The 23698-nt window shown below is 32.5% G+C and overlaps 2 protein-coding genes across 2 annotated transcripts; both read right to left on the bottom strand.

The window, feature by feature from the left end:
- On the bottom strand, nucleotides 1-1787 carry LOC103491530 (extradiol ring-cleavage dioxygenase). Its single transcript, XM_008451520.3, has 3 exons — nucleotides 1391-1787; nucleotides 754-1130; nucleotides 1-428 (listed from the first exon to the last, which is right to left on the bottom strand). Exons 1-3 carry the CDS (start codon nucleotides 1625-1627, stop codon nucleotides 212-214), a joined length of 831 nt encoding a protein of 276 aa, XP_008449742.2. The 5' UTR covers nucleotides 1628-1787; the 3' UTR covers nucleotides 1-211.
- Nucleotides 1788-18261: 16474 nt separating this feature from the next.
- LOC103491521 (peroxidase 47) lies at nucleotides 18262-21107 on the bottom strand. The gene is made up of 4 exons (XM_008451508.2): nucleotides 20740-21107; nucleotides 20002-20190; nucleotides 19665-19827; nucleotides 18262-18862 (listed from the first exon to the last, which is right to left on the bottom strand). Exons 1-4 carry the CDS (start codon nucleotides 20965-20967, stop codon nucleotides 18483-18485), a joined length of 960 nt encoding a protein of 319 aa, XP_008449730.2. The 5' UTR covers nucleotides 20968-21107; the 3' UTR covers nucleotides 18262-18482.
- Nucleotides 21108-23698: the final 2591 nt, after the last annotated feature.

Here is a 23698-nt window from a genome sequence, read left to right as displayed (position 1 = left end):
TTCAAGCAACGAAATCTTCTACTTTCCCTCGATCTTAGTACATCAGTATTATGTATTGTTAATTAAATCGCAAAAGAAAATCACATGGTGTATCATATCCAACAGAATTAAACAGCGGAGCATATAGCGAGGAGCTACATTTGAACTTAATTGAAAAGGAGTGCATTCACAACACACAGCCTATGGTAAAAACAACAGAGAAATGTTGATGTCATAATTCTTGTGATTGGTGGGTGGGTGAAGAGTCTGTGAATTGGTAGGAGGCATATGACATGGTTCCAAGGTCCCAGCTATGGTGGATAAGCTTTGCTTTCGGGTTGCCTCCCGCTGCTCCGATCGCAACATGCAACGGGAAAAAGTGGTCCGGACTTGGATGTGCCATTCTTGCATGAGGAGCCTTCTTCCCGTACTCGTTCACGTCGTCGTATCTACACCACCAAATAATATTCATCTACTAATTCATCTCATCTCATCTCATGCAACTAATGGAGTCCAGATTGACTACATTACAATTTAGTCCCTGTGTTTTTTTGACAATAATTTTATAAATGGTCCCTACAGTTTGATGAGTATTATGGAAGGTTTTATAACTTTTATCATACAATAAGGACTGGGTTCTATCTTTAATACGGACTAGATTCTACCTTTAATAGACCTTTACCAAGATATACTATGAGAACTAAACTTTGGTATTATCTATAAATTGTTTGACATTATACTGTTAATAATTTAGAGGGAAAAAAGCGCATATACCTTCCTTGCAGGAGAGCATCTTTGAGCCAATTATCAAACTCAAGAGCCCATGGGGCAATGGCTGAAGAGTTTCCATTACGATTGAGAGTCCTAAGGTTATGTGTAGCACTTCCTGACCCAATTATAAGAACTCCTTCATCCTTAAGAGGAGCCAATGCTTTGCCCAAATTGTAATGATGTGTTCCATTTAGGTGTGATTGTACTGAGAGTTGGCATACTGGGATGTCTGCTTCTGGATACATGAACATTAAAGGAACCCACGCTCCATGGTCCAATCCCCGTCCTCGCTCCTCCTCCACTCGCTCGAACCCTGCTCTTACCAGAGCCTCTTTCACACTCTTCGCCAGCGCCGGAGCTCCCGGTGCCGGATACTTTAACTGTTGTTTTTCATTTGTTAATTAATTCAATCGTGTATCTATGCTAATTGTTAATGAAAATTTAGAACATAAACAATAATAATAATAAAACAGATAAAGAATAGAAGAGTCAATGAAAAATCGGGTATAACTAAAGGAAAGAAAATGTTATTGGATAATGAAATCAAACAATTTCCGAAAAACAAAAGCAATAGAAGAGATGATTTGGAAAAAGAGAAGGCCCCAAAAGTGGAAAAGATAGAGAAAAAGAAAAATATGACCTTATACATAGAGGAGGGGAAGCCATAGAAGTCGTAGATGGTACCGTTGGGACCGGAAACAACGTTGACGGTGGGAAAAGTGGTGTCGTAATGGGCAGAAACGCAGAGAATGGCTTTGGGTTTTGTCACAAAAACATTGTCCTTCCATGATTTAAAGAACTGTCTTGCTTGAATGCTATCATCGATGCTCATCATGGGAGATCCATGGGAAAGATAAAAGGTTTCCTTCAAACCCATTAGACGATGAAATTCCGATTATTGAGATTGAAGCAATGAATTTGATCGAAATTTGAAGGTCAAACAGGTGAATGGAGTTTATTATATATTTGGAGGTGGAGGTGGAGGTGATTGAGGTTGGTTTGGTGGGTCCCACATTGGCCTTCAATCATGTTGTGGTTGGTAAAACAATGCTCTATCAAACCAAATTGTGTGTTGTCTATATTAAGACATCTGATCTGATTATTAAAAAAACAAACACAACCCCAAGCCCAACCCCAAGCCCAACCCCAAGCCCAAGCCCATTATAAAGCCCATCTCTTGTTATTATACAGTAGGACTAACAACAAGAACTAAAAAAAAGGAAAATAATTAAATAAACGAATCATAAATTATTTCAATTTATTTCATTATTAACAAGTTTTTTATTTAACTTTTCCTCCTTTCTACTTGATCCAATAGAGTTATAAAAAATATAAATATATACAAATTTAGTTATCTTCATCTCCAATATACTCAATCAAATATAAATACACAAAACTATAACTAGCTAGATATATTTGGTACAAACTTACTTACCTTCGTTTACTAATCTACCAAATCAAATACAATACATTGTAACTAAAATAATTTTTAAGAAAGTTTTTATTTGTTTCTTCCATAATCTTTTAATCATTGTATAAGAAATTACCCTAGGACTAAGACATTCACAAATTATGAGAAGAAAAAAATTATAATAAATTAGCATCAAGAATTAGAACTCACACGTGTATTTTATTCAAAGAATTATTTAATAAACTAATGTATATAAATTTTGATCTAGATTTTAAATACGGTTTCATCTCAATTCAACATTCATAAACAGAAGAATATTAAAGTGAGCATAAAAAGGATAAATACTTTATAGTTGATTAATGAAAAAAGCTAATAGAAAAAAAAATATTTCTAGAATTCTCTCATAATGATTGAAATTACCATTGTATTATCAATTACTTAAATGATAATTTCTCAAGGGAATCTCTTTAAAATATATTCTTTAGGAGTAACCTTGACTCTTAGAAATTTCTTGATGAATAGGATAAGATGTGGGAAAAAAAAAAAAAACTTAATCCTGTATAAATCTTAATCTCAAGTTCTTGGAAAATCTACAATATTTCATAAAAATAATTCTATGCGAATCTTATAATTTACTAATTTAGAATCGATTTGGAGACGATTTGCTTTGTAGAGATGACTACTAAGAGCATAATCTTGTAATTTACTAATTTACGGTCGATTAGAGACGACTGGCTCTTTGTAGAGACGACTAATAAGAGCATGTAGACAGATTAGACTTTTTAAAGACTTTGACGATTAAAATCTGTAAACGAAAAAATATAATAAAAGACAAATATAATATGTATATGGTAGTAGTTCAAATCATAAGAACTAAGATTCTATTGACTATTTAAGAATCTAAAATATTTTTAAAGAATCTAAAATAAAATTACTTTAATTTCCGCCATCAAAACTCACTAACACAAAATATTTCGGCATAAACAAAAAAAAATTCAACATAAAGAAATACAAACAAATACTTTGTGTTCAAAATAGTTGTTATTGTTCCACAAATATATTGTGCTAAAAAATAAATTGTATTTGAATGAATGAGCAACCAATTTTTTCATCCAAATAAAAAATATGTGTATATCGACTAAACAAATACCTTGTATTTGCAACTTTTTGTTTGTTTGTTTTTGAATTAGGATAGTCTTAACAAAACCAATTGTGACACATTTTCAAGGTCTTGGATGTCTTGAGTGAATTGCTTAGCTCTTGGTGATATTTAGCAAGTTGTACGGTGTATGTTATTTTTTCTCCTTAAGTTTTAAAGAGGGAGTCATGGTATTAAAGCTACTTTGATGACCAGCTACGTAGATACATTATTAGATGCTAAGTATTGATCAACATATTTCACCCCAACAACTCTACAAGAACAAGAAGTATCAACCAAATAATTCTTGCTAAGAGTCATCGCCTCTCACTGATCACTATACTTTTCTCGTCTCACCATGAACATAACATAACCTCCCCTTTCCGTCCAAACCCTCGTTGATCTCCATAAATCTTCTCTTTACCTTCTTCTACAAAATGAAAACATCTTTTGGTGGGCAATGACAAATCTCGTGTTCTTCTTAAAAGAATTGTATGAGGAATTGAGTTCTTATTAAAATTTGTAAATGGATATGTGTGAGGAATCATGAGGAATTGAGTTTGTAGATGGAGCTACAACAAATTTGCGTAGTCATAAGGGTTAAATATAGAATCTTCAATAAAATTGTTAATTGATAACACATTTGTGAAAATAAATTGAAATAATGTATATTTAATATTTAGTTGACAAATATAAAAATGTAAACGATATATGGTATTAGTAAGACAAGATTTTACTAACTCTCAATTTTTAAGAAGAGAGAAAAATATTTTAAAAAATCAATTATTAAAGAATTATTAAAATAGTTGCAATCTATATCGATTCTCTTAAGGTTATTTGAGGATTATCTAGAAGTGAAATCACATTTAGTATAAACAGTTTGCTATAATTCTTAAGATTTTTTGTTTTTTTGACATTTTTTAGAACCAAAGCCTAAAATTTCCTATCTATATCGATTTCCCTTTGTAGTGACTATCATTTTTTCTATTTTGCGCCATTTTTCATTATAAAAGGATATGCTCTCTGTTCATAAATAACAACTAATTACAAATATCTTTACTTTTCCTCTTCTCTCTACTGCGTTCATATTGCCCTTTTTCTACTGCACTCATATGGTATCAAAGCCTCAGCCTTACAATCATAGCTTTGTCAACTTCAACCCTAAATAATGGAGTTTCTTCTGTTAGGCTTTATGTCTTAAAACTCGTATATAGTAAATATATAATCAATTGACCGTTATTAATAAAGTGTTTTATTATTATAATTTCAATAAGTGTTATTGATTATATTATTAGTTTTGTCTTAATAACCTAAATCCAATAAACTAACATCCTAAGCTGTTTGATGAGTCTTGAACAGTATGTAGAGACATACGGGGATCAATGTTCAAGATCAGCTTAAAAGATCTATAGTATAGAGTTAAGGTTGGGTACCTTATCCTGTTAACACTATGGATACGGCTCACTTTGTATTTGATACAAACACATTGATCCAATGAGTTCATGTATGTGACATGCGAGTGAGGGTATCCTATACAATGAGTTTGCATAAGACTAGACCATGAAATAGTAATCACTAGATGCAACTCCATTAACTAGTTGGATTTCTATTTCATTAGGATGATCTAGGTAACTTAGTCTTAATCCTGAGTGTATTATGAACTCCTATTTGCGAGGGATTGTCCTTGGATTTGTACAGGTGAGAGTGGCCAGATTGCTGACTCAATATGCTTATCATTTTGGGAGCAAGGCCGAGTGGGGAGCTGGGAACATAATCACAGAAGATGGAATTCACTCATTCTCACCTTTAGGGTAAGTAGATAAGTGTTCCCTTAAATAGTGTCTCCAGAACTTGAACAAAGGGCCCTACCCTCTCTATGGCACGAGAGAGGTTTTCTGTTTAGTGGTTGGACCATAAACAGGTTGTTCACTAGAGGAGCACTGGTATTTAAGGACTAGAAGTAACTCAGGGATAAAACGGTAATTTGACCCAACTGGTGTTACGAACACTTGTGAAGGATTAACTTACTGATATTGGTCTATATCCATGGACACAGAAATATATCTACAGTGAGAAGAGTTCAGCTATGAGTCTTTAAAAAAAAAAATCCCTCAATCCAATTTTGGTTCCCACAAACCATCTCAATCAGAGAATAGAAAGGTTTCCAAGTGGTGGTGCCCCAAGTTAGTGTTTGGTAGATTCAGAGTCGTCAACGAGAGTAAGTTCTTCTTCTTTGTATTTTTTTCACAACATGTTTAATCATAAAAATTAGTTTTGTAATTTTTGCCAATGTATTGGTATTTTTTAAGGTTTCAATTAAAATTGGGTCTCTGTAATTCTTCCGTTGGAAAGGGTTTTCATCCTTTCATCTTCATCTTTGAATTACAATACACACCAATAATCAACCTACACTAATAGAAAAAAGGGTCTACAATAACAGTTAAGTGCTGTCATGAAAAGTTTTCGTGACAGTTTTTTAGAGTCATTGATGCGGCAGTCATGGAAAGTTTTTTATGACAGTTGTAAAAAACTGTCGAAATGTGGTTTTCATGACATATAATAAATGTCACAAATGAAACATTTTATGACAGATTATAACTGTCATTATTTAGTTACGATGACAGTTAATAACTATCACAGTTTACATTTTATGACAGAGTGTAATTGTCATTATTTATTTTCAATGACAGTTAATAACTATCATTGTTTATATTTTATGACAGCTTATAACTTTCATAGTTTACATTTTATGATGGAGGATAGGTGTCATTGTTAATATTCTATGACTGATATTAAATGCCATTATTTATCATTTATGACACTTTTTAATTGTCATCATTTTACTTACCATGACTTTAATTAAATGTCAATAAAACTTTTTCGATGACAGTTTTATTTTTCAATTTAAATGTCATATTTCTGTTTTTAGTCACTGTTTTCAATAGCCCTCTTTCTTATTGGATCCTATATTTCTTGTCGCCCTGCCATTACACATACCATAACAAACCAATACAATCACATATGGAAAAACGGTGAACGCTTTTATAGACCCAACACACTTTGTAATATTGTTTTAATTGTTGGTACAAATGTGTTTTGGTACGAACAAACTATTTAAATAACTATATTTAAGCAAAAAAATTTCCTACCAAACCTATAAAAAAGCCTATACATCAATGAATTGGCGTAAATATGGCTTATTTGCTCCAATGGATTGTGGCAAAACCTAATAAGATAAGAAAAGGAAAAAAAAATGATTCAACAAGACAACACATTCACCCACGTAAACACATCACATTCACTTCATGGTGAACAACATACTTCAACAACATAGAGCACATACACACTTCAAGAATAATAACTTCTAAGCTTAGCTAAATTCCTCCCACAAACTAAGATAAGTTACATACACACTTTAACAACACTTCATGATCAACAAAACACTTTAACAATACTTCATAATCAACAACACACTTCAACAACACTTTTTTATCAACAACACACTTGAACAACACTTCATGATCAACAACACACATCAACAACACACTTCAACAACATAGAGCACATATTTACCTAAATTACATACACTCTTCAACAACACATAAGTGCAAACATCAAATTTAGCCCACAAACTTACCTAAATTACATACACACTTGAACAACACATAATCGCAAACACCACATTCAGTCGACAAACTTAGCTAAATTCATTACGGAACTTCAACAACACTTCATGATCAACAACACACTTCAACAACATAGAGCACATGCACACTTCAAGAATAATAACTTCTAAGCTTAGCTAAATTCAGCTCACAAACTAAGCTAAATTACATACACACTTCAACAACACTTCATGATCAACAACATACTTCAACAACACTTCATAATCAACAACATTTTTTTATCAACAACACACTTCAACAACACTTCATTATCAACAACACACTTCAATAACATAGATCACATACACACTTCAAGAATAATAACTTCTAAGCTTAGCTAAATTCAGCCCACAAATTTAGGTAAATTACATACACACTTGAACAACACTTCATGATCAACAACACTTCATGATCAACAACACACTTCAACAACACTTCATGATGAACAACACACTTCAACATTACTTTTTTATCAACAACACACTTCAACAACACTTCATGATCAACAACACTTTTTTGTCAACACACACTTCAACAACACTTCATGATCAACAACACACTTCAACAACATAGAGCACATACTTAGTTAAATTACATACACACTTCAAGAACACATAATCGCAAACAACAAATTCAACCCACATACTTAACAAAACTCAAAGCTAAAACACCTACAAGCATATCAATGGCTAAAAGTAAGAGAATTGATCGAACGATGCACTAGCACAAAGTACAAAAGGAGAGAAAACCAACCTTTTGAATGAAAATGGATTATGAAGTGCTGGGATTTGAAGTAAAAGGCTGAGAACAACTTTTAGCGCCTGGCAAGTAAAACAGAGTGTCTCATCTTAGCACTTTGTGTATTCAAGTTACAGATACTAAATCAATGGAGATAATTTGATGAACTTCAAAAACTGCATTTTAGTAATTTCTAAGATAACCTTACTTCATTGATATTGAACATGGCAGTTGTATTTTCCTCCAGCACTGTATTTTTCATGGTAGCTCGAACACAAAAATATGTGACAAAATATGTGACAAAGTATATGACAAAATATGTGACAAAATGTGTGACAAAATATCTTATCCTAAGCACAATGTACGTGCTTCCCTACAAACTCAGCCCACTCAGACCTTATACAATCAATGTCATCTTGTGTGTAAGCACGGGGTGAATCTTACATCTGTAGACAATAAAGTGGTTCTAAATGAGTTTCATTCACAAAAAAGTATATATGCACGCTAGTTTTATAACTCTTATGCTTACTATCTGTATGATAGAAGTACTCCTTGACATTATGATGTCACGCATGAACCACATCATGTAATAACCACATTCTACTACTCCTGATTGCTTAGGACACTGGAGATACACATACAAATGACTTGACCTATGTTAGAAATATGAATTAATTTACAACCCATAGCAACATAAATATTCACATACCTTCACGACCCTCCAATTTGGTTTGTTCTTGTTCATTATGTTGAACGACCTACAAAACAATATTAGAGTTTGAACTACTTAAATTATTGTCTCATTAAAAAAAAAGGAAGTAAAGGTAAAAGTAAGTATGACATACCTTTCAACTACTTCAGTTACATCTGGGTCAATACGGTTTTTCAAAGTGTCTATCCAAAAGGCAGCACCCTTCGTAAGGTTTATTACAACCAATGTCCAATGATTCCTAAATATATGTGTGAAACAATAATACTACATCTTAGACTACTGTAAGCACAATTCGTATCAATAACTTTAGGTTATGGACATACTCAGAATTGTAAGGAATCAGTAAGAGTTGATCGTAATCTATTCCAAGTAATCGTGTAGTCAAAAATTAGGCTCGTTCTTCTTTAGAACTCCCACAACTAATCGACCCAGCATTAACGAACTTGTATAGATTCAAAGTTCTTGATGATTCCATACGTGTGTATAGATACCTACGAGTGCGTTACAAAGACATTGAAAGAAGATAAATTTCAAACAAAACTTATAAAGAGTAACACTGTAATAACATATCTTACATTATGTACGCATCAAGGCAAACGGTAGCTATTGGTCGCATAGATGTGAAATCCTTCAACGACTCTATCATTATGCAACATTTTCATCGGACCCCAAATACGTCATATGGTGTGGTGATTTGAATTGCTGACCCCATATGTTCAACCATTCGTAGTAAGAACCGTAGTGCAACTGGAGCATTTTGAATTAGTGTCGGTGCAAATATGGTCATATCCTTAGTAAATTCCCCATAGTCCATCTATAAAAGATATTGCAATTAGGGTTAATACAAAATGCGACATGTATATCCTTCAATGAAAATTTCATTACCTTTATATTGTCAGTAATGACAAGATCACGTGGCCACAAGTGTGAACCAACTTCCTGGGACATTTTGTACATCCCTTGCTCTGATGGAATGGGAATTGCACAATCCCCATCCACCACGACATCTACTACGACTTTAGCATTGTCACCTCTACATCTGAATCAATTATGGTCCCCCATGCAACGACATGATCTTTCGTTTCAAACGCCAACTTGCACGGAGTTTCAACCTATTTAGAAGACTTTATCAAATATGTATACCTCACAAAAGTTTAATTACTAAATGAAGTTAAACTTTGGATTCACTAACTTTCATTTTCTCTAACATCACACCTTCCACCTCCTCATCGTCCTTCGCTATGTTGACCTTTACGAATCCAAGTCAATTGTAAGGACAATATACACATAGAACATGTAACCTTATGGATTAAAGGTCTTTAGAAAAACATACCTTAATGTCTTCATTCAATTCAACAACATCCTCTACGTCTTTTTGTGATTCTAAATCATTTGATAGATCTTCCAAATCGTTCACATTTTCAGCCCCTTTCATGGATGATTTTTCTTTAGAACCCATACCTAGTTCTTCTTTTAAGTCGCCTAGGCTATCATCCTTCTCTTTCATTTTCAACAATTCGTCCTCCAACTCTTTTATTCTTTTCGCCATTCGATCGTGTTTATTAGAAGTGGCCTTCTCATCCTCTTTTTCATTTGTTTTTTGTTGTGTTGCGGTATGTAAGTACTTTTTCTTTGTCACATACTTCCCCACACCGCGGAGTATTCCAGGACGATCCTTACCACCCAAAGCCCTTGTTAGAATATTCTTTTCACCGAAAGCATTAGTCGTCTTTTGGGTGGCTACAAATTCATCCAACACAAGTGCGAAGAATGGAAACTAGTACTTGCTTATACAAAAAAAGTAAAAAAAATGCAAGTACTTACTATAAGATTCACCACTTCCTTGGTCTCTTCGTCCGAAATTTGTCCCTTACGATCCATTTTAACTTGTTTCCAAACTATGGATCGATCAATTTGATTCGATGACTATGCTTTCTATTTATAGTTAAAACACGAAGCGAATGTTAAAGAATGTGGCAAAAGAGTAACTATAACATAATAAGATATTTAGAATTACATATAATCCTACAACAATTTAAAGAAAATCAGCTTACCAACTTCTCCATAAGATTTGCATACCCCTTCCTAGAGGTTATGTGGTTGTACTTATATTTCTTCCGCTTCTCCTTCCCATTTTCACTCTTTTTCTTTACATTTCATTATACAAATTTAATAAATTAACATATGAAGCTTATACAATTGCAATTCAAATTTAAAGAAGGATCGAAAGCGTTATACTTACTTTGAAGTTTTCCTTTAACCGAGATGCAACAAACTCAGTCCAATGTTGTTGATCTATGAAGGAGTACTCATTCGGCGGGAATTTCAATTTTTTAACATCATCCAGAAATGGCAAAACATATGTTGTCGTCAATCTGTATTTGAATTGACGAAAGCATACGCCAGCGTTCTGGATGATAGTCTTCTTTGATCGAGGGTCTACCACAAATTCGGCCTACATAATATTCACATAACATGTTACATAGCAAAAGAAATGGATGGTGTACCAAACTTCAAATGTTCATGGCAATTGTTACCTCTATTAGTTCAAATATTTTGTCCTTTATTTCCTTTGGCATCGTAGGCCAATCGGAGTATGTAATGGGAACATGGAACCACATAGTCATTCCTATGAAACTCTTCAGTTTCGTTGCATTTTGACCAATTGCTTGACCCAACTCATTGTACTGAATCCCTAGTTTTTGACCCTTACTCCTAGCACGAGTTATTTCCTTCATTTCAGTTGGACCACGTTTTCTTTTTTATGTACTACTTTCTCCTTTTTCCTTCGGTGTAGCAACATCCTGTGAATCAACCATATCTACAATACTGATGTAATAGTAAAAGAAGAAATGGTTAGTAACAACCACATCTACAGTACTAATGGAATAGTACGAAAAATAATTAGATTTGAAATAGAACGCATAGTACTTTAACAAATTGTTCTTTCAAATGCTAACACCATGATTAACTCATACTAACAATAATAGAACACATAATACTTTAAATATGGCAAATAAAAGACTTAATAATGTTCAAAGTTGTAAAAAAAGTCTTGAACATGAAATAAGTTTGCTTCATAACAGTAGGGTTCATATCTCGAACTGACTTTGTCCTGCAAATAAACAACGACGATCATTATCATTAAACATAACAAAAAAAGGAAATCCAATGAGACTTTAATTACTTTACATACCTGTGAAAGTCAAGTGGTAACCCATGTGCCTTCACAGTCAAGTCTAGTGTATGTATCCCCACTTTCATCAATGTCACTTGTTGAATTCCATTTTGAGATTGGGGGGTAGTACGACAACATATCTCCAAGGTCATCATTAGCACATTTATACGAAAAGTCTTTTTGTGGTGGCATTACAACAACCGACCATCTTGGATCAACAAGATCTGAGACATAAAAGACTTGTTTCCGTGTGTGGCAATAATGAAGAAATTTGAAGAATGTCCAATTCGGCTAAGGTCAACCAACGTGAAATGAAGATCGTCTGTTCGAACACCAGTCTTATTTTCAACCCATTTTCATTTGAAAATAATAGTATTGAACGTATTGTAACTAACTTCCCAAATGTCTTCAATGATCCCATAGAAAGACATGTCACCAATCAATGGATTTTTGTCCTTCGCACTAGACACCTACATCGTCGTTGCCACTAACATAATCCCACTATTTTGAACAGTTTGATGGTCATCACGATACTTAGTCCGGTAAGAACATCCGTTAACCATATACCCTTCATACGTCATTACACCACAATTGGGGCCATGTGCAAGCCATTGTATTGTGTTCGAGTCTACCTTTCCTTCGTGTAATTCACACATCACCTATTCAAAAAAAAAAAAAGTTACATGTTGGGACTGGTAAGCAATAATAATAAAACAACATGGATGATTTGAAGTATTCATTCACCTTATCTCGTATCCATGCACCGAATGATCAATTATGTTCAACTTGTAGCCACTGTTCATTTTTTGCTCTTCTTGGGTTTTCAATTTTGAGATGGTTCATATGTTCCCTACAAAATAGGTAATAAATATAAATTATGTGTTGTGAAGGATAATTTAATGGTGTTAGTGTATGATGATAAGAAAGCATACTCTATATATGGATGTACTTCTTCAGTGTTCTGTAAAATGTGAAGATGTGCTTACTTCAATTGTTGCATATCAGGGCGGACATAGGTTCCCACTGACAGTGGCCTATCGGTTTGTTTGTCTTCCCTTGAATTTAGTGATCCAAGACCAATTGGATCTAATTCAGAAAGGAAGTCCGAACAGAATTGAACAGACTCTTCACATACTTGTGCTTCTGCAATGCATCCTTCAGGTTGATTTCTATTACGAACAAAACTTTTCAACACTTTCATGTATCTTTCAAATAGGTACATCCACCGCAAACATACAGGACCACAAAGTTTTACTTCTCTCACAAGATGAACAACGAGATGAACCATAATTATGAAAAAAGAGAGTGGAAAATACTTCTCAAGATTACATAAAGTCATAACTATATCTTCTTGCAATCCATCAAGCTCTGATACGGAGAAACTTTTAGCATAAATCGCATTGAAGAAAAAACACAGTCTACTTATAGTGTATCTCACATTCTTCGGTAGGATTGAATGTATTGCAATTGGAAGCAATTGTTGCATTAAAACGTGACAGTCATGCGATTTAAGGCCATTAAGTTTTAAGTCATCCAAAGAGACAAGACTTCTCATATTTGATGAATATCCTTCTGGAAGTTTAATTTCTGACAAAGTCTTACAAAACCGATACTTCTCTTCTCTTGACAATATATAACATGCTGCATGTATGTAAGTTCTATTACCTGTAACCATTGGTGCCATTTCTGGTCTTATATTCATCCCCACTAGATCAAGTCTACTATTCATCCCATATTTATTTTTGCCTGGTATATCAACCAATGGTCCTACTATATTCATGCATACATTCTTCTCAATATGCATTACGTCCAAACAATGTCGTACATGCAAGTTCTTCCAATATGGTAGTTCGAAGAAGTCTGATCTTCTTTTCCAATAGTCATTGCCACCTTCGTTATTATTCTTGCCACTTCTTCCCACAAGAAAATATCATTTCTTTGAGTTTAAAGTAGATGGCCTATTCTGACAAGGGTTGTGGAGGATTTCCATGCTCTTGCTTACCATCAAAATTCTTTTTTTGTAATCTATAAGGATGATGTCTTGGCAAATATTTCCTGTGTCCCATGTATACATTGTTTTTCCATGTTGTAGTCTGATTGAAGTAGTCTCTTCTCCACATATTGGACAAGCCTTAAAACCTTTGACACTACACCCACATAAATTACCGTATGCAGGGAAATCATTGATAGTTCACAATAAGACGGCTCACAAAGTGAAATATTCTTCTTTATATGCATCAAAACACTGAACCCCTTCTTCCCATAAAATTTTGAGATCATCAATTAAGGATGCTAAATAGGTGTTGATACCATATCTCGGTTGCTTCGGACCTGATATTAACATTGTCAACATCAAATGTTTCCTTTTCATACACAACCATGGTGGAAGATTGTATATTGTAGTAATAACTGGCCAACAACTATAGTTGAACGATAAATCTTCAAATGGGTTAATTCCACCAGTCGACAAACCTAAACGAAGATTTCTTGGTTCTGATTCAAATGTTGGCCATATGTGATCTATCAAACTCCATGATGGAGTGTCAGCCAGATGTCTCATAATACCATCGACTTTTCTATCCATCGCATGCCAACACAAGTTCTTAGCATTCTCTAAGTTCTTAAACATTCTTATAAATCTTGGAACTATTGGAAAATACCACATCTGCTTGACAGCCACTCCACTATTTTCTTTTGTTGAGTTTTTATTAATCTTCCACCTTGACAAACCACACTTAGGACACTTTGTCGAGTTTTCATACTCTTTTCTATAAAAACAACAATCATTAGGACACGCATCAATTTTTTGGTAACTCAGTCCTAAGGCACCTAGTGTTTTCTTCGCTTCGTATAAAGAAGTTGGTATTTCATTGTTGTCAAGTAGGAGATCACTTATTGTGGACAACAATTCAGAGAAGCTAGTGTTACTCCAACCATATCTAACCTTTAATTTGTACAGTCTCACGAGGGCTGACAACTTCGTGAATTTCTTACATCCTGGATATAAGAATTTCTTTGCATCATGAAACATAGTATCAAATGTATTGGATCTATTACAAGATTTGTCATGAGCGGATTGAAACATGTTTACTATATTAAACAAATCATCGTGTTCATATTTTTCATGGACTGTATTTTCCATTTTACTGCTAACGGTCTCTAAGTTCAAATCTTCACCTTGCCAGAACCATATCTTGTAACTTTTATCAATTCCATTGGCATACAAATGATACCGAACTATTGAGACATCCTTAAGTAAACGATTCCCGCATTTCAGACATGGACATCTTATCGAATTAGAACCTTTGGCATGAGACAAACCAAATTGAATAAAACTTTCAACTCCTACATCATATTCTCTAGACATCCTATTTTCCATCATCCATGATTTGTCCATTCTGTAGATGTTACAAACACCAAATATTCTATAATTTCCCTCTAAACAAACCTGGGTTATAAAAGAATAAGACATCCCTTAAGAATCTAAAATATACTATAAACAAAGAATTAAGTAGTGCCTCTTCCACAAGTGCATTATGTAGAGAGATAAAACGAGAAAGCCTTACAATCCCATTCAAGTTGAACGTGCATTATCTATGAACAACAAAAGGCGAAAAGAAAACACAAAGGTATAATCAACCTGAATGAAGAAAGTGATACACATAGCCATCAGAACTAAGCAATCATATACAATCATTCCAGCGCTGGCAAAGCTCAAGTGAAAAACACAAGTAGGGGTTAAAGTAAAGCAAGAAAGAGGTAACATAAACAAGAAACAAGACTTTCTAGTTGAACAACATGATCTCAGAAGGAATGCAAAAGAAGGCTTATGAAATCCAATTACAATTTTTAGTGACTTTTGAAAGAAAATATAACCGTGGTAAAGTAATACTCATTCTATTTAAACAATGATCAAATTTAAACATTTAAAACAATAAGGGCAAAAAAGAAGAATATTGTTGAGTTGCATAACCAAGTAGGACCAATAGGATTTAAGGTTATAAGGGAACTCCACCGGTAAAGTTCTGTCTAAGGCTGTGGATACTTAAGTTGACGATTTACGGAACACCTCCTACCTTGGAACTGACCCAAAACTGCGTTGAATTAACTTTATTCCTATTAACATAAGATGTGACTACGTAAATTAAATGGTTTAATACACCTAGAAACTTTAGAGTAAAGTTTTATTATAAGTGTTATAATAAGAATAGACTTAGTTAGATTCATTTAGCTGGAATTTAGCTAAGTACAACTAAACCCTAAATTAATAGAACATTTTAGTGGGAGAAAAATGGTATATATGATATATCAATTTTTAGCTCTCACGTCCTTAAGAGTTCACACGTAAGATCCATACTTGGCTTCGTGTCTCCCTGGGCGTGGCCTCCCTTCGAAAAGTGTTTGTATGGATCAATAACAAGGTGAATAGAGGAAATGTTCATAGTAAGTGGGAGAAGGACGTATGAAAGAGGGTAAATCTATTAGAGAACATGTTCTTGACATGGTAGTCAACTTCAACGTAGCAGAAATGAACGAAGCGGTCTTTGATGAGAAGAGTCAAGTGTCTTATATCTTGAAATCTCTTCCGAAGAGCTTTCTTCAATTTTGCAGCAATGCAGAAATGAACAAGATAGAGTACGACATGACTACCCTCCTAAAAGAGTTGCAAACTTTTCTGTCTCTTAAGGGACAGAAAGAAGGAGAGGCAAATGTTGCCCATTCCAGGAGGTTTGCACCTTCATTCAAAAGAAGAAAGGAGGGAAGGGGAAAGGTCTTACTGCTGCTGCGAGGGCAAAGGGAAGGCTAAGGTAGCCATCAAGGAGAAATGTTTCCATTGCAATGTGGATGGGTATTGGAAAAGAAATTGCCCCAAGTACCTTGCTAAGAAGAAAGAAAAGGAAGGTAAATATGATTTACTTGTCTTTGAAATATGTTTAGTGGAAAATGACCAAAATGCCTAGATACTTGATTCAGGGGCCACTAACCATGTTTGTTCTTCTTTACTGGAAACTAGTTCCTTCAAGCACCTTGAGGAGGGTGGGATGACACTCAAGGTCGGAACGGGAGATGTCATTTCAGCTTGCACAGTGGGAGATGCTAAGTTGTTTTTCGCAAATAGATTTATGTTTTTGGAAAACTTGTACATAGTTCCTAAAATTAAAAGAAACTTAGTTTCTGTTTCTTGTCTTATTGAACATATGGACTCAATTAATTTTTCTATGAATGAAGCGTTCATTTCTAAAAATGGTGTACATATTTGTTCAGCTAAGCTTGAAAACAACTTGTATGTATTAAAACCTAATGAAGCAAAAGTAGTTTTAAATCATGAGATGTTTAGAACTGCTAATACTCAAAATAAAAGGCAAAGAATTTCTCCAAATAACAATACCTATCTTTAGCTTTTAAGGTTAGGTCACATAAATCTCGATCGGATCGGGAGATTGGTAAAGAATGGACTTATATATGAGTTAGAAGATCATTCATTATCTCCATGTGAATCTTGTCTTGAAGGAAAAATGACAAAAAGGCATTTTACTTGAAAAGGTTATAGAGCCAAAGAGCTTTTAGAACTTATACATTTAGACCTCTGTGGTTCGATGAATGTAAAAGCTAAAGGAGGTAATCCAAAATCCACCCCTTTTTCTTTGAATTCTTTTTTTTTTTCCTTAATAAATACTTAGGTGCATTTTGGGTAGCATCTATCTTTGCATCCCACACCAAATTATCTGGTTATGATTACCATATAGTAAAATTTTATTATTTTACTTTTGAAATATTTTAATTCTTTCATTAGTGTGAGTGATGAAATCAAGGGATGCATAAAGATGGATACATCTTGAGATCGATGTACTTGTGTACTATCATCTTTTTTCCTATATGTGCCATTTTATTTATTTTTTCTTTTTTATTGTCAAAAACTCCAACCACGTGAGTTTGTTCTTGTTGTAATTTGTCCATTAGTAATAATAATATGAATGCAATCAAAAGAATTCTTCCTTCATATATGTCTATTGTTCAATGCTTTAAATTAATATAGTATAATACCTATATGAGTAGGGATATGTTGTTCTCATAGGACTCCCCAAAAAGATATTTGAAACTGTGGAAATAATGAAGTTGGATATCTTATTGATATTATTTCTTTTAAGTGTTATTAGAATTTCAAATATTCATCTTTTGGTTCTCAGCACTAATAATAATGCAATAAAAATAGTTATTGTTGGCTGAGATTTCAAGAAAAGAAAAAAGCCAAAGAAAAGCATTTAAACTTTTAGTTTCGGTATAGCGTAATCAATATTGTTGCTCAAGAAGCGCTGGGAAGAACGATTATATATATTGTGATTTACTGATTTGATCCTTATTACCGTTGAATTTTACACTGTCAACAATGCTCTCTTCATGCAACCACACTAACTTATAGACATTGTATGTGTGTAGTGTCATTTTATCATTTTTGTTATTTTTTTGGCAAATTATTTATTAATTTCAACTTTTTCGTTCAAACTAAAAGTTGTTATTCGTTTCCTTTTATCGTGGGATATTATTATAAATGAAAAAAACTATTAAAACAAAATATTTACAATTCTAAAAGACAAGAAGAATCTATTTGTTATTTGTTTGATTGAAGGATAGATTTTTCATAAAAAGGAAAAACCAAAACGGCATAGATTATTGAGAAAGCTATTTTAATTATATTAATTAATTACAAGATAATTAACAATAACAAGACCATTACCTTAATTCTAACATACACCCATATGATATAATATAATCAAAAGCTGCCATGTTGTATTGTATTCATTAACTTCTTATATTATATATTAAAGTATAGTAGGTTTAGCTTAGATTAAATTATATATGTTATCTATTATATGCATGAATATGGTCAATTAATTAACTCTACGGCAGTTGCGACGAACTTGGCCTCTATAACCTTCCTTCACATCAAGTAACCCCATTTTTGTGATGGCTCGTTGAAAGTCCAAGAAGAACAGGGCTTGGTTCATGGCGTAGGCTGTCACAATGTCTCTCGTGCGAGGGCTAGCAAACAATGTTTGGTCTGAAAACAAAACTCCAGCGCCTCTCGACAGTGCATTGTAATAGACATTGTCGAAGCTATCGGGCGTGGCATCGAATGTTTGTAGCGCATTATCGCCATTGCTGCATGTTCTTGACAATGCTCTTCCGAAGTTTGGACTTAGAAGAGGGTCGTTGCCGTCAAGTCTCCCTTTGAATGATATGCATCTTGCCACTCCCAATGTATGTGCTCCTATATATATTATTGGATGAAATTTTGTAAGAAATTATGAAATGTTTTTTGAATTAATTGTTGACCGACGTTTTAACGTTTATGAATTAATTATTGATCGTTATTTGACCATTAACGTTTTATTAATTTTTGACCATTTTATAATTAAATTCTTAACATTTTATAATTAAATTTTTAACGTTTCATAATTAAATTCTTAACATTTTATAATTAAATTTTCAACGTTTCCTTAATAAATTTGACCGTTTGCCGATCCTCCCCACACTATATATAATTCCCTCATTCTCATTCTCACAACACACTACAAACAATCTTCTCTCAAATTCTCATTCTTTTAAAAGTTTTTCGAGCTGTTCTTTTTTTAGTGTTTCGGTTCCAATTAGTTTATGTGCAAAACTAATTGACAAAAAAATGCTATTTTATCTTGTGGACAACAAGACATAATTATGTTTGCACGAATCAGAGCAGAGCGGTGAAACATCTTAAAGAGAGCGTGTTCCGTGACTCAGCTTTTCACTAATCCAGTTTCTGTTTTGTAGCCTTTGTTCTTTTTAACAACCCGTTCATTTGCTGCCTCGTTTCTTTCATCATTATTTGCCAGACTTGGACGATTTTTTACATTAAAAACTGAAGTGCGACAACAGATATATATATATATATATATATATATACACACACACATACATACATATGCATATATTTTGTCCAAAATCACAATATATGGATTATTTCAATGTAAGTGTTTAGATGCTAATTAAACTTTCAATATTTAGAACTAAATTGTTTCATTTAATCTACTTACCGGAAAGTGCAACCATTTGTTGAGGAGTAAAGCCACGTTGAGCAAAAGTGTTAATAAGCTGAGAAGCATTTAAGAAAGGAGAAGGTAAATTAACAGTGTCTTCGATTCTTGATCTAGTTCCGTCCTTCCTTCCTTTCGGTATCTCATAAAATGGACCCCCTGCCTGTTGTGTTTTCACATCGTTATTCTTTTTTTTAATTATAATCAATTTTTTTTTAAAAAAACATCAACTCCCTTAAACGAAGATTATAAATTATCACATACATACATATATATATATATATATATGCCTTATATAAAATCTTCAAGATTGAGTTTGAAAATGTTAAAAAATTACCCAAAAGACTGCATCTCTAGCTGCCATAGCGATAATGTCGGCACAAGAAACAACACCAGGACATTGGCGTTCAAGTTGCTCCTTAATCTCATCAATAACTTCATAGCCTCGTAAGCTAAGGTTAGCAGGAGAGTCCTTTTCTGCTGTGTTGTCTCTTGTCGAATCAATTAATATTGATCCATCGCATCCCTACACATCCATATATCTCAATATATCTCATTCTCAATATCAATTATCTACTATTATTGTATGGTTAATTGGATAAGTAGGACACTTTTGAAAAAGATTTAGAAAAAAAGTTCTTGTGAGAAGAGATAGATAGAAATAGTGGTTTTTGTTTTATTTGGAATTAGTCTCTTTAGACAACACATTTATGTTAATCTAAAAATTAATCTATTGACAAACACAAGCTTAATATAATTAAAATATCTAAATAATTATTCATTTATGATAATTAAAGAATTTAATTGAAAAAATTATTATATCTCGTACAATATATTCTTCAAACAAAATGGTTTTAATGGTACATAGTAAATTGATATACATGCGCTTAAGAAGGTTCAAAATTTTAATTGATACATTATACAAAATGTCAAACAATAAATTGATATTTTTCATTAAAAAATCACAATATTATTGTATATCTTCTCTAAGATTGCAGTTTAACATCAATATTTTTAGCTTTGATCATATAGAAAAAAAAAGTGGCGTATAATATTTAAATTAAAATTTGACTACCTCAACGAAACAATCATGAAAATGCATTCGAATAAGAGAAGCAGCTAAAGTAGGATCATTTTGAAGAGCTCTGTTGACAGTATTCTTGACAATAGGATCAACAAAGGGACAACTCATCAAGTAATATCCCATACTTAACCCATTTACACTTCTAAACCTTAAACTGACTCCCACCAACAACACAATGCTCACTAAACTCATCCATTTTGACATTATCGTTGGTATCATATTGAAAGAGATATATATGCAAATTAAAGAAGAGATGTGTTGGAGTTTGTGTATTTATAGATGTCAAAATATATATATATATATATATATATATATATAATATATGTATGTGGGAGAGAGAATAGTGTACAGATTCATGAGTGGCTTTATCACATTGTCCACTCAAACAAAAGGCATGATAATTTATACAACTTGTTTGACATGTGTGTTCATTGCATGTTGGCTTCTCAAACCTAACACCAACATAAAATATTCAATCAAACCTGGATTCCAATTCACATAATTAATAATTCAAATCTCACCATCCCAATCTTTATAATTATTTTTTTTAATTTATTCAAATGTTGTTTTTTTAATGTGACTTAATTTGTAGCTCTCAACGCCCTGAATAAACCTATCTCTTATTCCTATATATTGTTGGAAAAATAAAACAAAACAAAAATAAAAATTATTTGAAAAACTAAAAAAAAAAGACAAATTAGAAGATACAAAACAATTTAAATAGGGAAGGCCTGAATATTGAGTGTGAAAATATAAAACATGAAAGTTCGAAGAACAAATTGAAATAAAAATTTGAACGTAAAATTTATAGCATTTTAAAATTTAAAAGTTAAAGTAAAGTTAAACTCAAAAAGAATATGTAACATTTTTGGAGAAATAATAAAGGCTAAACTTATTGAAGTAAAAAAAAAAGAAAAAAAAAACGAAACTAAATATAAAACTTAAAATTCGCCCACTTCAACAGAAAAAAAGTAATTAGTTTTTCACTATAATTGATCTTTTATCTTACAATTTTATCTCATTTCCCTCAGAAATTTCTTTGAAACCTCAAACCTCAAAAACATAAAATTAAACCACACAAACAAATTTTAGTTACATTGTTGCCAATAAAATCTCATATTCTAACAGAGAGATGATGGTAAATAAGCGAAGACAATTAACTCTTTATTGGTATGTATGCGTTCTTATTTTTTAGATGGTTGCAAAAAAAATAAACTTGTTCTAGGAGATAAAGTCATACTATTGTCAAGGCTCATGACTTTTATGTCATAAAAGACAATGAAACAACATATCAATCAATACAAATATATATATATATATATATATATTAAAATTTCGTAATAAATTTATTTGTTTGTTATGATACTAGTTTTAAGTGGCAAATTAAACTTTTAAAAATATTTTTAAATATAGCAAGATTTCACTCTCTATGACAGACAATAATCAATATTGATAGACATTAATGTCTATTAGTGATAAATGATAGTAGTCTATAAATGTTTATTAAAGTTATCTATCAATAATATTTTGCTATATTTGTAAATATTTTGATTCAATTTACTGTATTAAAAGACAATTCTATTTTCTAGTTTTCTATAAACATTTTTGTAATTTATATAATAGTTAAGAAATATCATGTATCAACATCCGGGTAGAAATTGAGTCCTTGGGATATTATAGTATTTCTCTTTTGGAAATCAAATGTAAGGGATATATATAAAAGTGAATGGTTATTAGATAAATATGAGATTTCATCTAGAAAATAATTGATAAAGGAGGAGTAACTTATCTAACTTAGAAAGATTGAGAAATTTCTTCACCTCTTAATTATCAATGTGTCCCTTCAAAATATATATATATCTCATTTGGTTCACCATTTCTTGAGTCACATTTTTCTTAATAAAATAGGCGTCTTGTACTATGATACATACTAAGTGAACATAATACTTCATAATTTGTTCAAAACCACTTAGCCATCGGAGAGAAATAACTCATGTATTTTATAAAGATTATGTCATAAATGATGTTACCATAATAGATAAATATAGGGTTCTATCTAAGATTTAATTGGATTCTAACATGAACCCTTAAGATGGTACCTTGAAAGACCGATAAATAAGGTGTCATAAACCTCTCACTTCGACAATCAAATTGATGTTATAATTCACTGAACTAAACAACAACTACTACTACTAAAACGTAGCAATAGTGACAAGAAGTCTGCGGTCGAACCTTAGGGAGCCTAAATAGAAGCTCTCAATGTTAAATTGATCAATGAAAAGCAGTAAAAATGGGGGTTTTGGTTTTGTTGACAAGAAAAGTAAATCAAATAAAAGTACGTATAGTGTAGAAAAGTAAAGATGGAGGTATAGTTAATCAAGGCGCTTTTGTTTTGTGAAATAGGAATCACTCAATGCAACTCAGATCATTCAATTATATATCAATTTATGACTTAAACTCGTGACTTATGCCTAGCCCATTTGATTAGAACCTCAATCAATGGTCCTAGTTATCTAATTAGTTAAACTTATATAAATTAACACATATTAAATATATTTATCTGACCACATTAAGCTTCATGGAGATGCTAGAATGAATGTCTAACTTCCACGGTCTAGTTAAACACTTAATGTGGTTTCTCTCTAAGTTGATAGAACAAAATACAATTTATCATATACATAACAAGTTGTAAGCCTAACTAACTTATTGTTTCCTTTGAGATTAACCTATACTTATATATCACATATCACAATTAACCCCTAAGTATTCAAATTCATAAACACATGTAATTCAGATTGAAATTCATAGCAAGAATATATACATTATAAAATGTGAAATTGTCCCAAAGGTACAAAGAGTTCATCCAAAATCCATTAAACTAATTGGAAACCTAAATCTTATATCCTCATGGAAGCGAAGATGAGGCTTGAAATCTACCCAATCAACTACG

This window comes from Cucumis melo, chromosome 8 (genome assembly GCF_025177605.1).
Source record: "Cucumis melo cultivar AY chromosome 8, USDA_Cmelo_AY_1.0, whole genome shotgun sequence".
Lineage (NCBI taxonomy): Eukaryota > Viridiplantae > Streptophyta > Magnoliopsida > Cucurbitales > Cucurbitaceae > Cucumis > Cucumis melo.
The sequence above is the reverse complement of the archived record's forward strand: the minus strand, read 5'-3'. Positions and strand labels throughout refer to the sequence as shown.

Excerpts from the sequence above, each read along its gene's own strand:
- LOC103491530 (XM_008451520.3), bottom strand. The coding sequence starts at position 1,627 with ATGGGTTTGAAGGAAACCTTTTATCTTTCCCATGGATCTCCCATGATG. Across the intron at positions 1,131-1,390 it reads TCCCCTCCTCTATGTATAAG|TTAAAGTATCCGGCACCGGG; the intron begins GTCATATTTTTC and ends GAAAAACAACAG. Across the intron at positions 429-753 it reads GATGCTCTCCTGCAAGGAAG|ATACGACGACGTGAACGAGT; the intron begins GTATATGCGCTT and ends TTGGTGGTGTAG.
- LOC103491521 (XM_008451508.2), bottom strand. The coding sequence starts at position 20,967 with ATGATACCAACGATAATGTCAAAATGGATGAGTTTAGTGAGCATTGTG. Across the intron at positions 20,191-20,739 it reads TTCATGATTGTTTCGTTGAG|GGATGCGATGGATCAATATT; the intron begins GTAGTCAAATTT and ends ATGGATGTGTAG. Across the intron at positions 19,828-20,001 it reads CTAGAGATGCAGTCTTTTGG|GCAGGGGGTCCATTTTATGA; the intron begins GTAATTTTTTAA and ends AAAACACAACAG.